The sequence below is a fragment of the Salvelinus namaycush genome, chromosome 7 (assembly GCF_016432855.1).
Source record: "Salvelinus namaycush isolate Seneca chromosome 7, SaNama_1.0, whole genome shotgun sequence".
NCBI classification, from domain to species: domain Eukaryota; kingdom Metazoa; phylum Chordata; class Actinopteri; order Salmoniformes; family Salmonidae; genus Salvelinus; species Salvelinus namaycush.
This window is the reverse complement of record NC_052313.1, coordinates 51,378,451-51,391,172: the sequence shown is the minus strand read 5'-3', so window position 1 is coordinate 51,391,172 and position 12,722 is coordinate 51,378,451. Positions and strand designations below refer to the sequence as shown.

Below are 12,722 nucleotides of genomic sequence, written 5' to 3'. Positions count from 1 at the left end.
AACTATCTATTTTACCTCTGATAGCTAACAACAGTGTACCTCCCGTCTGATCCTTCAGTAATACCTGTTCTGTCTCCTTCACCTCCCGTCTGATCCTTCAGTAATACCTGTTCTGTCTCCTTCACCTCACGTCTGATCCTTCAGTAATACCTGTTCTGTCTCCTTCACCTCCCGTCTGATCCTTCAGTAATACCTGTTCTGTCTCCTTCACCTCTCGTCTGATCCTTCAGTAATACCTGTTCTGTCTCCTTCACCTCACGTCTGATCCTTCAGTAATACCTGTTCTGTCTCCTTCACCTCCCGTCTGATCCTTCAGTAATACCTGTTCTGTCTCCTTCACCTCACGTCTGATCCTTCAGTAATACCTGTTCTGTCTCCTTCACCTCACGTCTGATCCTTCAGTAATACCTGTTCTGTCTCCTTCACCTCACGTCTGATCCTTCAGTAATACCTGTTCTGTCTCCTTCACCTCACGTCTGATCCTTCAGTAATACCTGTTCTGTCTCCTTCACCTCACGTCTGATCTTTCAGTAATACCTGTTCTGTCTCCTTCACCTCCCGTCTGATCCTTCAGTAATACCTGTTCTGTCTCCTTCACCTCCCGTCTGATCCTTCAGTAATACCTGTTCTGTCTCCTTCACCTCCCGTCTGATCCTTCAGTAATACCTGTTCTGTCTCCTTCACCTCCCGTCTGATCCTTCAGTAATACCTGTTCTGTCTCCTTCACCTCCCATCTGATCCTTCAGTAATACCTGTTCTGTCTCCTTCACCTCCCGTCTGATCCTTCAGTAATACCTGTTCTGTCTCCTTCACCTCCCGTCTGATCCTTCAGTAATACCTGTTCTGTCTCCTTCACCTCCCGTCTGATCCTTCAGTAATACCTGTTCTGTCTCCTTCACCTCCCGTCTGATCCTTCAGTAATACCTGTTCTGTCTCCTTCACCTCACACCCGATCCTTCAGTAATACCTGTTCTGTCTCCTTCACCTCACACCTGATCCTTCAGTAATACCTGTTCTGTCTCCTTCACCTCACACCTGATCCTTCAGTAATACCTGTTCTGTCTCCTTCACCTCCCGTCTGATCCTTCAGTAATACCTGTTCTGTCTCCTTCACCACCCACCTGATCCTTCAGTAATACCTGTTCTGTCTCCTTCACCTCCCGTCTGATCCTTCAGTAATACCTGTTCTGTCTCCTTCACCTCCCGTCTGATCCTTCAGTAATACCTGTTCTGTCTCCTTCACCTCCCGTCTGATCTTTCAGTAATACCTGTTCGGTCTCCTTCACCTCCCGTCTGATCCTTCAGTAATACCTGTTCTGTCTCCTTCACCTCCCGTCTGATCCTTCAGTAATACCTGTTCTGTCTCCTTCACCTCCCGTCTGATCCTTCAGTAATACCTGTTCTGTCTCCTTCACCTCCCGTCTGATCCTTCAGTAATACCTGTTCTGTCTCCTTCACCTCACGTCTGATCCTTCAGTAATACCTGTTCTGTCTCCTTCACCTCCCGTCTGATCCTTCAGTAATACCTGTTCTGTCTCCTTCACCTCCCGTCTGATCCTTCAGTAATACCTGTTCTGTCTCCTTCACCTCACACCTGATCCTTCAGTAATACCTGTTCTGTCTCCTTCACCTCACACCTGATCCTTCAGTAATACCTGTTCGGTCTCCTTCACCTCCCACCTGATCCTTCAGTAATACCTGTTCTGTTTCCTTCACCTCCCACCTGATCCTTCAGTAATACCTGTTCTGTCTCCTTCACCTCCCACCTGATCCTTCAGTAATACCTGTTCTGTCTCCTTCACCTCCCACCTGATCCTTCAGTAATATGGTATTGATTGATTGATTGATTTTATTATCCAGTTAAGAAAAACAATATGTTTTATGATTGTGTCCATTTTTCTATGAGCTTTTGAATCATTTGACAAATATGTCTTGTGGATTGAAATGAAGTATGTAAAATGTGTGTCTGTCTCTGTCTCTGTTTCCCAGACCCCGACTGGGCCAGTCTCAACCTGGGAGCGTTGATCTGTATCGAGTGTTCAGGGATCCACAGGAACCTGGGGACCCACCTATCTCGTGTTCGGTCCCTGGACCTGGATGAGTGGCCCCTGGAGCTCCTCAAGGTCATGACCTCTATAGGCAACGAGCTGGCCAATGACGTGTGGGAGGGCAACGCACAGGGACGCCTCAAACCAGCACCCGACGCCACCAGGTAGGGGGAGCACTCCAGTCACTCTGTCTCTGTCTGTTTCCTCTCCTCTCTGCTCTCTCTCTCTCTCTCTCTGCTCGCTCTCGCTCTCTCTGCTCTCTCGCTCTCTCTGCTCGCTCTCGCTCTCTCTGCTCTCGCTCTCTCTCTGCTCGCTCTCTCTCTCTCTGCTCGCTCTCTCTCTCTCTGCTCGCTCTCTCTCTCTCTGCTCGCTCTCTCTGCTCGCTCTCTCTCTCTCTGCTCGCTCTCTCTCTCTCTGCTCTCTCTCTGCTCTCTCGCTCTCTCTCTGCTCTCTCGCTCTCTCTCTGCTCGCTCTCGCTCTCTCTCTGCTCGCTCTCGCTCTCTCTGCTCGCTCTCGCTCTCTCTGCTCGCTCTCGCTCTCTCTGCTCGCTCTCGCTCTCTCTCTCTCTGCTCTCTCTCTCTCTGCTCGCTCTCTCTCTCTCTGCTCGCGCTCTCTCTCTGCTCGCGCTCTCTCTCTGCTCGCGCTCTCTCTGCTCGTGCTCTCTCTCTGCTCGCGCTCTCTCTGCTCGTGCTCTCTCTCTGCTCGCGCTCTCTCTCTGCTCGCGCTCTCTCTCTGCTCGCGCTCTCTCTGCTCGCGCTCTCTCTCTGCTCGCGCTCTCTCTCGCTTTCTTTTCCAGAGATTCTTCCTGAAAATCACTACGTACTACATTTAGATTCTTAACGTGTAGTTTTGAATTCCCACTCCCACTGCGTGGTAAAAGAATATTCTGGATTCGTTGAGCTCTAACCTGTTTTGCATTATTGGGGCGGCAGGTAGCCTAGTGCTTATAGCGTTGGGCCAGTAACTAAAAGGTTGCTGGATCGAATCCCTGAGCTGACAAGGTAAAAATCTGTTGTTCTGCCCCTGAACAAGGCAGTTAACCCACTGTTCCCCAGTAGGCCGTCATTGTAAATAAGAATTTGTTCCTAACTGACCTGCCTAGTTAAATAAAAATATGTAACATTGTTGGTTTGTTTCAAACTAATCTCCAAACTGGAGTAAACAGCAGATTGTTCAGGACTGCAATACTGAGGAATATGGATGGGGACAGTAGTAGTGATGGAAACTGAGGCCACAGTGGTGACGGTGACAGGGGCATTGTAATGATATTGGCATCAGAGGTGGACAGTAGGCAAGAGTTATCAATTAGAGAGAGGGGGAAGCGAGTACGGAGTAATCAGTGACGTTTAACACGGTAACAGTGTTAATGTCTGTGGCTTGCACTCTCACTGGCCCCAGCCCCTCTGCACTAACGTCTGCTGGGCGGTGTAATTATCAGTGCACACACACACACAGACAATTATTGGCAGCCAAGCCCATGCTCCACCACCAGCCATCATAACAAATTAGAGCTGACTGCTGGCTGCATAAATATCGACTTCCCATTTTCCTCCTGTTCTCATTACTCACCACAAGCACCTTTTAATTACTGGCCCCTACACCAAACATCTCTAGCTATGGATCTACCAGTTTCCCTTTTACACACACCAAGCATGCACACACACACGTCTCCCCCTCTCTCCCCTTCCGTCAGCCGGCTAATGCATTTATTGTTATTCATGTACCTATTTATTTGTGTATTTGGGAGGCATGTATCCCCGTCGGGTGGCGCGAGCAGGGGAACAGATTACAGAAGGGGTCAATATTATCTCAATTAACCCGGGACGCTTGGCTCGGCTTGGCAGAGCTCGCCAGACATTTGTCTCCCGTCGTCGCTGCCTATCGATAGGATAGTACTTACTCGGCCATTCCTTAAGTGGCTGTTCAGTGTTCACTACGTCCCCCTACTGTACACTACTGCAGCTCTCATGCAGCAAGGTGTTCCTGCAGCTTAGTGCTGAGTGTCCCATGGTCTGTGACGTGATGTGTACAGACCTGTCTCTGGGATGCAGCTTAGTGCTGAGTGTCCCATGGTCTGTGATGTGTACAGACCTGTCTCTGGGATGCAGCTTAGTGCTGAGTGTCCCATGGTCTGTGACGTGATGTGTACAGACCTGTCTCTGGGATGCAGCTTAGTGCTGAGTGTCCCATGGTCTGTGACGTGATGTGTACAGACCTGTCTCTGGGATGCAGCTTAGTGCTGAGTGTCCCATGATCTGTGACGTGATGTGTACAGACCTGTCTCTGGGGTGTTTATGAGATGACTCACATTGTATGACTTGAGTTGATCAATGTACTTGATATGTGTATACTAATACTTGATGTATGTTGAATTAAACTGGTTGTCCCTCAAATCTTCACTACGGGAACCACGACACGAAGACAGAGATCTGAGTGTCTTGGATTAAAGTATCTCATGTTGGATTGTATGCATTTCATTTTTATTGCCTAAAAAGGGGGATCCTGAGGGTTCTACAATATGTTGCTCGTATTTCTATAGCTAACTGGTGTCAGTAAAAGCCTTGTATGGTAGATGTGGAGGAAAGGTCAGTAGCTACTAGCTAGGTATAGAAGGCCAGTAGCACTGTGTCCAGGCTTTGGCTGGTGGCTGAATCTGAATCCATCTGGATAGATGATGTCTCTCCCAGGCCTCGTGGTCTCTCCCTGGCCTCGTGGTCTCTCCCTGGCCTCGTGGTCTCTCCCTGGCCTCGTGGTCTCTCCCTGGCCTCGTGGTCTCTCCACTGAGTAATACATGCAGAAATGTAATTTAGCAAGTGACTGATTTAATGATCCAGAGGGTAATTAATGGACTGATTATCTTAATGTTAAATATGGCCAGCAGCAATTACACTGACCTCCCGCCTGTCATGGTCCGGTCCCTCTCCCTTTCTCTCGTCTTCCAATTAGGTCCTGTTCTGTTTGGGGGAGGGGGGAAGCAAGGGAGGGAGAGATGGGGGCATTAGTGTTAGGTCCTGTTTGAGGGATGGAGGAGGCATGGAGAGAGAGGGGGAGGGAGGAATGGGGAGAGAGAGAAAGAGATGGAGGTTTGGAGGGAGAAGCAGGGCATTAGCATGGGAGTATTAAACACCTCCATTTTTCCTCCTCTTCTCTCTGTTCTGTCCCGTTTGGAGCGGAGGGAGGAACCATCTTTGGAGAGATCACATGTAGCTTAGCGCCGCTCGCTGTAGCCTCCATACAGATCTGATAAGATAAGTGACATGATAGGCCTCCCTGCTGTTGTCCTGCTCTCTCTCTTCAGACCAATGAGCTTTACTCAGCCCTCCTCCCTATCCAAGCTTCTCTGTCTGTCTCTGTCTGTCTGTCTCTCTTCAGACCAATGAGCTTTACTCAGCCCTCCTCCCTATCCAAGCTTCTCTGGCTGTCTCTGTCTGTCTGTCTGTCTCTGTCTGTCTCTCTCTCTTCAGACCCATGAGCTTTACTCAGCCCTCCTCCCTATCCAAGCTTCTCTGTCGGTCTCTGTCTGTCTGTCTGTCTCTGTCTGTCTCTCTCTCTTCAGACCCATGAGCTTTACTCAGCCCTCCTCCCTATCCAAGCTTCTCTGTCGGTCTCTGTCTGTCTCTGTCTGTTGGTCACTGAGGCCAGGACTCTCTGTCCATGATGTACTTGTCAAATGCAGGGACTGGAGAGATGCTATAGTGAAATAAGGGAGTGTGTTGAGAAGGCTGCCAGAATAGTCAGAAGAGATGAAAGTGATGGTGAACCCAGTGTGTCTGACTCCAGGGTGCCAGCCAGCACTACTCTGCTGTAGCCATAGGCTGCTGTCCCCTATAGTTCCCTTGACACAATGTGGCAAAGGGCCCCCAAAAAACACCAAAATCATCAACCTTCCCTAAACGTTCACTTGAACCTCTCGCTGCCCGCAGTTAACCATCATCACCTCTGATGGCTACAGCTCCTGGTAGGCTGTGTTTGGTCTGGCCCGGCGACCCCCCCCCCCCCCCCCCCCCATCTGATGGCTACAGCTCCTGGTAGGCTGTGTTTGGTCTGGCCCGGTGACCCCTATCTGATGGCTACAGCTCCTGGTAGGCTGTGTTTGGTCTGGCCCGGTGACCCCTATCTGATGGCTACAGCTCCTGGTAGGCTGTGTTTGGTCTGGCCCGGTGACCCCTATCTGATGGCTACAGCTCCTGGTAGGCTGTGTTTGGTCTGGCCCGGTGACCCCTATCTGATGGCCAGTGTTTCAGCGCTGAGTGCCGGGTAAAGGGCTGCTGAAACTGGGAACAATGCCTACTACAGTAGTAACCCGTAGGCCTGGCACTGCTGTGCTGGTGTGGCACCACTAACTCATTATTATCATCAAGCAACTCTCTCATTGTGTTAATGATGTGATGGTTGCCTTGGAAACCATACCAGGGCCGTGAGTCTGGAGGGCCGTGAGTCTGGAGGGCCGTTAGCTGCCTGTTTGACGGGAGGCGTTAGCAGGCCTGAGCCAGCAGGAGTGACAGCTCCTCTAATCCAGCCTGCCGGTGACTTTGTGGGATCGTGGTGTTCCTTTGGCGGCCATGTCGCCGTCACTCGACACGACCCCCGACACGCGAACACGTGCGCTTGTGCCACGCTGACGTTTGGCAGCCTGTCATGGCGGCTGATCGTTTTGACCAGCGCATCAACACGCCTTTGCACGGCCCATCCTCCTGCTCGCAGTTGACCTTTGTTAGTTTCACCCTCTGACTGTTGGGGTCAATGTGTTTGTTTCAGTCTACAGTTGACCTTTGTTAGTTTCACCCTCTGACTGTTGGGGTCAATGTGTTTGTTTCAGTCTACAGTTGACCTTTGTTAGTTTCACCCTCTGACTGTTGGGGTCAATGTGTTTGTTTCAGTCTACAGTTGACCTTTGTTAGTTTCACCCTCTGACTGTTGGGGTCAATGTGTTTGTTTCAGTCTACAGTTGACCTTTGTTAGTTTCACCCTCTGACTGTTGGGGTCAATGTGTTTGTTTCAGTCTACAGTTGACCTTTGTTAGTTTCACCCTCTGACTGTTGGGGTCAATGTGTTTGTTTCAGTCTACAGTTGACCTTTGTTAGTTTCACCCTCTGACTGTTGGGGTCAATGTGTTTGTTTCAGTCTACAGTTGACCTTTGTTAGTTTCACCCTCTGACTGTTGGGGTCAATGTGTTTGTTTCAGTCTACAGTTGACCTTTGTTAGTTTCACCCTCTGACTGTTGGGGTCAATGTGTTTGTTTCAGTCTACAGTTGACCTTTGTTAGTTTCACCCTCTGACTGTTGGGGTCAATGTGTTTGTTTCAGTCTACAGTTGACCTTTGTTAGTTTCACCCTCTGACTGTTGGGGTCAATGTGTTTGTTTCAGTCTACAGTTGACCTTTGTTAGTTTCACCCTCTGACTGTTGGGGTCAATGTGTTTGTTTCAGTCTACAGTTGACCTTTGTTAGTTTCACCCTCTGACTGTTGGGGTCAAAGTGTTTGTTTCAGTCTACAGTTGGACTGGAGAGGGTAACTGAAAGGATTGAAGTGTTGGATAGACTGACTGGTCACCTAGCTTTGTGATGAGGACGGGGGAGTAATTGCTGGTTGACAATAATGGGAAAGGGGGAGTGGATGCTAGGAGGCCTCACCTTAATTAGACAGCTGAAGGATGGAGGGAACGAGAGAAAAGAGGAGAGGGGAACAGCCAGCCATCCCAGGCACGCCATCATTCCACAGACACACGACCAGCTCCTCAGCGCCCAGCCCTACGATACACTTAACATCAGCGTACCTCATGACAAATGCCCAGCTAGTAATAATTCAACAGAAGGCCCAGCGTGCCTCACGGAGGGGAGAGAGAACAGAGATAAGCTTTTATGGGAATAGATTAGTCTTGTTCCCCTAAGAAAGGGCAGCAGTAACAGATTTAAAATTAGACCAGACAGGGCTTTTAATCTGGACCGGGGTGCAGGTGTGGGGGGGGTGAGGCCCACCCTCCAGAAAGCGGTGGGATTGGGCCCCAGGGACCAGAGGGGACAGGGGCCCGCACAGGATAATTATCCCCCAGGGTAGAGGTGTGCTGGGGCTCTCCCGGTGTCTGTGTGCGTTTGCTTGGATGTGTGTGTGCGTGCACTTTTGTGCGTGCTGCCTGTGAGTGCTGTCCCAGACGAAGAGCTGTAGATGGCCTGGGTCTTGGTGAGGTCTATTTAATCTGTTAGTTAACTATCTGGTCCTTCCCTCTTGGTGAGGTCTGTTTAATCTGTTAACTAGCTGGTCCTTCCCTCTTGGTGAGATCTATTTAATCTGTTAGTTAACTAGCTGGTCCTTCCCTCTTGGTGAGATTTATTTAATCTGTTAGTTAACCAGCTGGTCCTTCCCTCTTGGTGAGGTCTGTTTAATCTGTTAGTTAACTAGCTGGTCCTTCCCTCTTGGTGAGGTCCATTTAATCTGTTAGGTAACCAGCTGGTCCTTCTCTCTTGGTGAGGTCTGTTTAATCTGTTAGTTAACCAAGCTGGTCCTTCTCTCTTGGTGAGGTCTGTTTTAATCTGTTAGTTAACTAGCTGGTCCTTCCCTCTTGGTGAGGTCTGTTTAATCTGTTAGTTAACTAGCTGGTCCTTTTCTCTTGGTGAGGTCCATTTAATCTGTTAGTTAACTAGCTGGTCCTTCCCTCTTGGTGAGGTCTGTTTCATCTGTTAGTTAACTAGCTGGTCCTTCTCTCTTGGTGAGGTCTGTTTAGTCTGTTAGTTAACCAGCTGGTCCTTCTCTCTTGGTGAGGTCTGTTTAATCTGTTAGTTAACTAGCTGGTCCTTCTCTCTTGGTGAGGTCTGTTTAATCTGTTAGTTAACCAGCTGGGCGTTCTCTCTTGGTGAGGTCTGTTTAATCTGTTAGGTAACCAGCTGGTCCTTCTCTCTTGGTGAGGTCTGTTTAATCTGTTAGTTAACCAAGCTGGTCCTTCTCTCTTGGTGAGGTCTGTTTTAATCTGTTAGTTAACTAGCTGGTCCTTCCCTCTTGGTGAGGGCTGTTTAATCTGTTAGTTAACTAGCTGGTCCTTTTCTCTTGGTGAGGTCCATTTAATCTGTTAGTTAACTAGCTGGTCCTTCCCTCTTGGTGAGGTCTGTTTCATCTGTTAGTTAACTAGCTGGTCCTTCTCTCTTGGTGAGGTCTGTTTAGTCTGTTAGTTAACCAGCTGGTCCTTCTCTCTTGGTGAGGTCTGTTTAATCTGTTAGTTAACTAGCTGGTCCTTCCCTCTTGGTGAGGTCTGTTTAATCTGTTAGTTAACTAGCTGGTCCTTCTCTCTTGGTGAGGTCTGTTTAATCTGTTAGTTAACCAGCTGGTCCTTCTCTCTTGGTGAGGTCTGTTTAATCTGTTAGTTAACTAGCTGGTCCTTCTCTCTTGGTGAGGTCTGTTTAATCTGTTAGTTAACCAGCTGGTCCTTCTCTCTTGGTGAGGTCTGTTTAATCTGTTAGTTAACTAGCTGGTCCTTCCCTCTTGGTGAGGTCTGTTTAATCTGTTAGTTAACTAGCTGGTCCTTCTCTCTTGGTGAGGTCTGTTTAATCTGTTAGTTAACCAGCTGGTCCTTCTCTCTTGGTGAGGTCTGTTTAATCTGTTAGTTAACTAGCTGGTCCTTCCCTCTTGGTGAGGTCTGTTTAATCTGTTAGTTAACTAGCTGGTCCTTCCCTCTTGGTGAGGTCTGTTTAATCTGTTAGTTAACTAGCTGGTCCTTCTCTCTTGGTGAGGTCTGTTTAATCTGTTAGTTAACTAGCTGGTCCTTCTCTCTTGGTGAGGTCTGTTTAATCTGTTAGTTAACTAGCTGGTCCTTCCCTCTTGGTGAGGTCTGTTTAATCTGTTAGTTAACTAGCTGGTCCTTCTCTCTTGGTGAGGTCTGTTTAATCTGTTAGTTAACTAGCTGGTCCTTCTCTCTTGGTGAGGTCTGTTTAATCTGTTAGTTAACTAGCTGGTCCTTCCCTCCATCCCACAGCATCATCTTTATCCCTCTGATAGGAGCCAGCCATTCCCTGTGATGCCCTGCATTTTATAAAATCTCTCTCTCACACACACACACACACACACACACACACACACACACACACACACACACACACTTATCTGACAGGCAGGGACCACAGCGTAAACGTTCAAAATAATTGGCTTCCTACATTGTAATTCCTCTGTAAAAAGAGAGCTGCCCTTGATTAAATTAGACCCTGATAGACATTCATTTTTACATGACTGGCTGCTTACTATTTCTCCCCGTAATCCTGTCCCCAACTAGGTTAACAAGGCTTCCAATTTACTATTGACATTAAACTGGCTGACGAGCCAATCAGAGAGCCATTCATCCCAGGCTGGATGCAGTCGTCGTGAGGAGGGATGCTAATAAGGGAAGACTAAGGGTCTATTATTTATGGCTGACTCATCAGATGATCTGGTCAACGAGATGACCTCATCTAGGGTTTCATCCCCCAATTTAATAATGAAGAAATGCATAATAATGTGTGTCTGGCTGTGAGAGTCCCTCTCTCCCTCTGTCTGTCTCTCTCTCTCCCTCTCTCTCCCTCTGTCTTTGTCTTTCCCTCTGTCTGTGTCTCTGTCTCTCTCCCTCTCGCCCTCTGTCTGTGTCTCTCTCTCCCTCTGTCTGTCTGTCTGTCTGTGTCTCTGTCTCTCTCCCTCACTCTCCCTCTGTCTGTGTCTCTGTCTCTCCCTCTCGCCATCTGTCTCTCTCTCCCTCTCTCTCTCTGTCTCTCTCTGTCTCTCTGTGTGTCTCTGTCTGTCTCTCTCTCCTTCTGTCTGTGTCTCTCTCTCTCCCTCTGTCTGTGTCTCTGTCTCTCTGTCTCTCTCCATCTGTCTCTCTCTCCCTCTCTCTCCCTCTGTCTGTCTGTGTCTCTGTCTTCCTCTCTCTCCCTCTGTTTCTCTCTCCCTCTCTCTCCCTCTGTGTCTGTTATCTCTCTCTCATTTTCTCATTCCTGAAGCACAGATTAGTCTGTATATGGATAATAAGTGAAGTGGTAGGTAGCTAGGCCTTTCTGTAATTGCCGTATTTGTCCGCAAATTGCTCATGAAAAAGCGAGTTCTCCTTGTTGTCTTGGTAATGTGTTCAGACTGATTTGGTTCACTGTTAGTACAGACCGTGGCTGGTAAACATTTTAAACAAACCATAACAGATCTAGCAGGGGCTAATTGAGAAGAAATGTCTTATTTACTCCCAATTTAATTGAATAATCCCACTGTTTGATCGTTTGGAAATGAGATCAAGTTAATTATGTCTGAAACCTAGACAGGCTGTATTTATCTGTTATGTATGTATCAATTGTTTATTTAATTTGATTGTCCCATAAAGATTGATGTCTACATGCAGCAGTCCTATGTGCTGTCCTTAACTTAGTTGAGAAATATTCATACTTGGAAATAAAAAGATCCTTTGCGATTTAAACCACTTGAATCTGAGCCGTAATGACGTGACTGTTTCTGGGAGGGTGACGTTATGCACCATTGGAGCTGTGGAACTGTTCTGTTTCAGCCAGGTCCCCTGTGAGGAGCTTCAGAAAAGGGGTAAAAATGTCCGTTAAACACCTTCTAATCCCACTCATCTGCATCGGGGCTAATATGAACAGAAATGTCAATGGGTCTGAACTCTCTCAGGACTTCCTGGTCGGGTCGCAAGGTAGGTAGGCAGCCAGGTTTGTGCTCAGCCAGACACTGTCCCTCTCCCCTTTCTCCCTCTCCCTTTCTCCCATCTCTCCCTCTTGACCTTTCCCCTGTTATCTGCTCTGTATGCCACTACTGGAGTGTTGCTCTGTCTCTCTCTACCTACACCTCTCTCTCTCCTTCCCTCTCTCCCCCTCCCTTCCTCCCCCCCCCCCCCTCTCTCTCCTTCCCTCTCTCCCCCTCCCTTCCTCCCTCCCCCTCTCTCTCTCTCCTTCCCTCCCCCTCTCTCTCTCCTTCCTTCCCTCCCTCTCTCGATCTGCTTCCCTCCCTCTCTCAATCTCCTCCCCTCTCTCTTCCCCTCTCTCTCTCCCCCTCCCTCCCTACCTCCCTCCTTTCCTCTCTCTCTGCTCTTCATGCCACTACTGGACCATTGTGATCCAGCTGAGGGCACTTCCCATCAGCTTTGCCCATTTTCCCCCAGCCAGCCAATCAGGGAACAGTATCAGGCCAGGCAAAGGCCCAGTAACAGAGACACTAATCTGCTCATCATAAAAAAAGCGCTGAGCTTAATTATCTGTGACTATCCAAGGGCAGCTAACGACCAAAGTGTAATTGATTTCAGACCCCTTGTTTTGAGGGGGGTCTAGGGTATTTTTACCTTGTAAGACAATAGTATCTATCTGCTCTCTATTTTACAGCTATTCTGTCTGTCTACCTCTTCTTTCTGTGGTACCATGTGTACCTTTTTCCCTCTTCCCTCTCTGTATGTGTTGTTCCCTCTAGTGACTACCTCTCTGTATGTGTTGTTCACTCTAGTGACTGACTACCTCTCTGTATGTGTTGTTCCCTCTAGTGACTACCTCTCTGTATGTGTTGTTCCCTCTAGTGACTACCTCTCTGTATGTGTTGTTCCCTCTAGTGACTACCTCTCTCCTCTCTGTATGTGTTGTTCCCTCTAGTGACTACCTCTCTGTATGTGTTGTTCACTCTAGTGACTACCTCTCTGTATGTGTTGTTCACTCTAGTGACTGACTATCTCTCTGT

General features: G+C 48.4%; 1 protein-coding gene across 1 annotated transcript in view; it reads left to right on the top strand.

Annotated features, from left to right (window-relative positions):
* agap1 (ArfGAP with GTPase domain, ankyrin repeat and PH domain 1) overlaps positions 1 to 12,722 on the top strand; it is a 130,508-nt gene that overhangs the window by 99,239 nt on the left and 18,547 nt on the right. Inside the window, exon 13 of the mRNA XM_038998228.1 lies at positions 1,990 to 2,212. Coding sequence (XP_038854156.1) covers positions 1,990 to 2,212 — 223 coding nt within the window. The remainder of the gene's footprint in view (positions 1 to 1,989; positions 2,213 to 12,722) is intronic.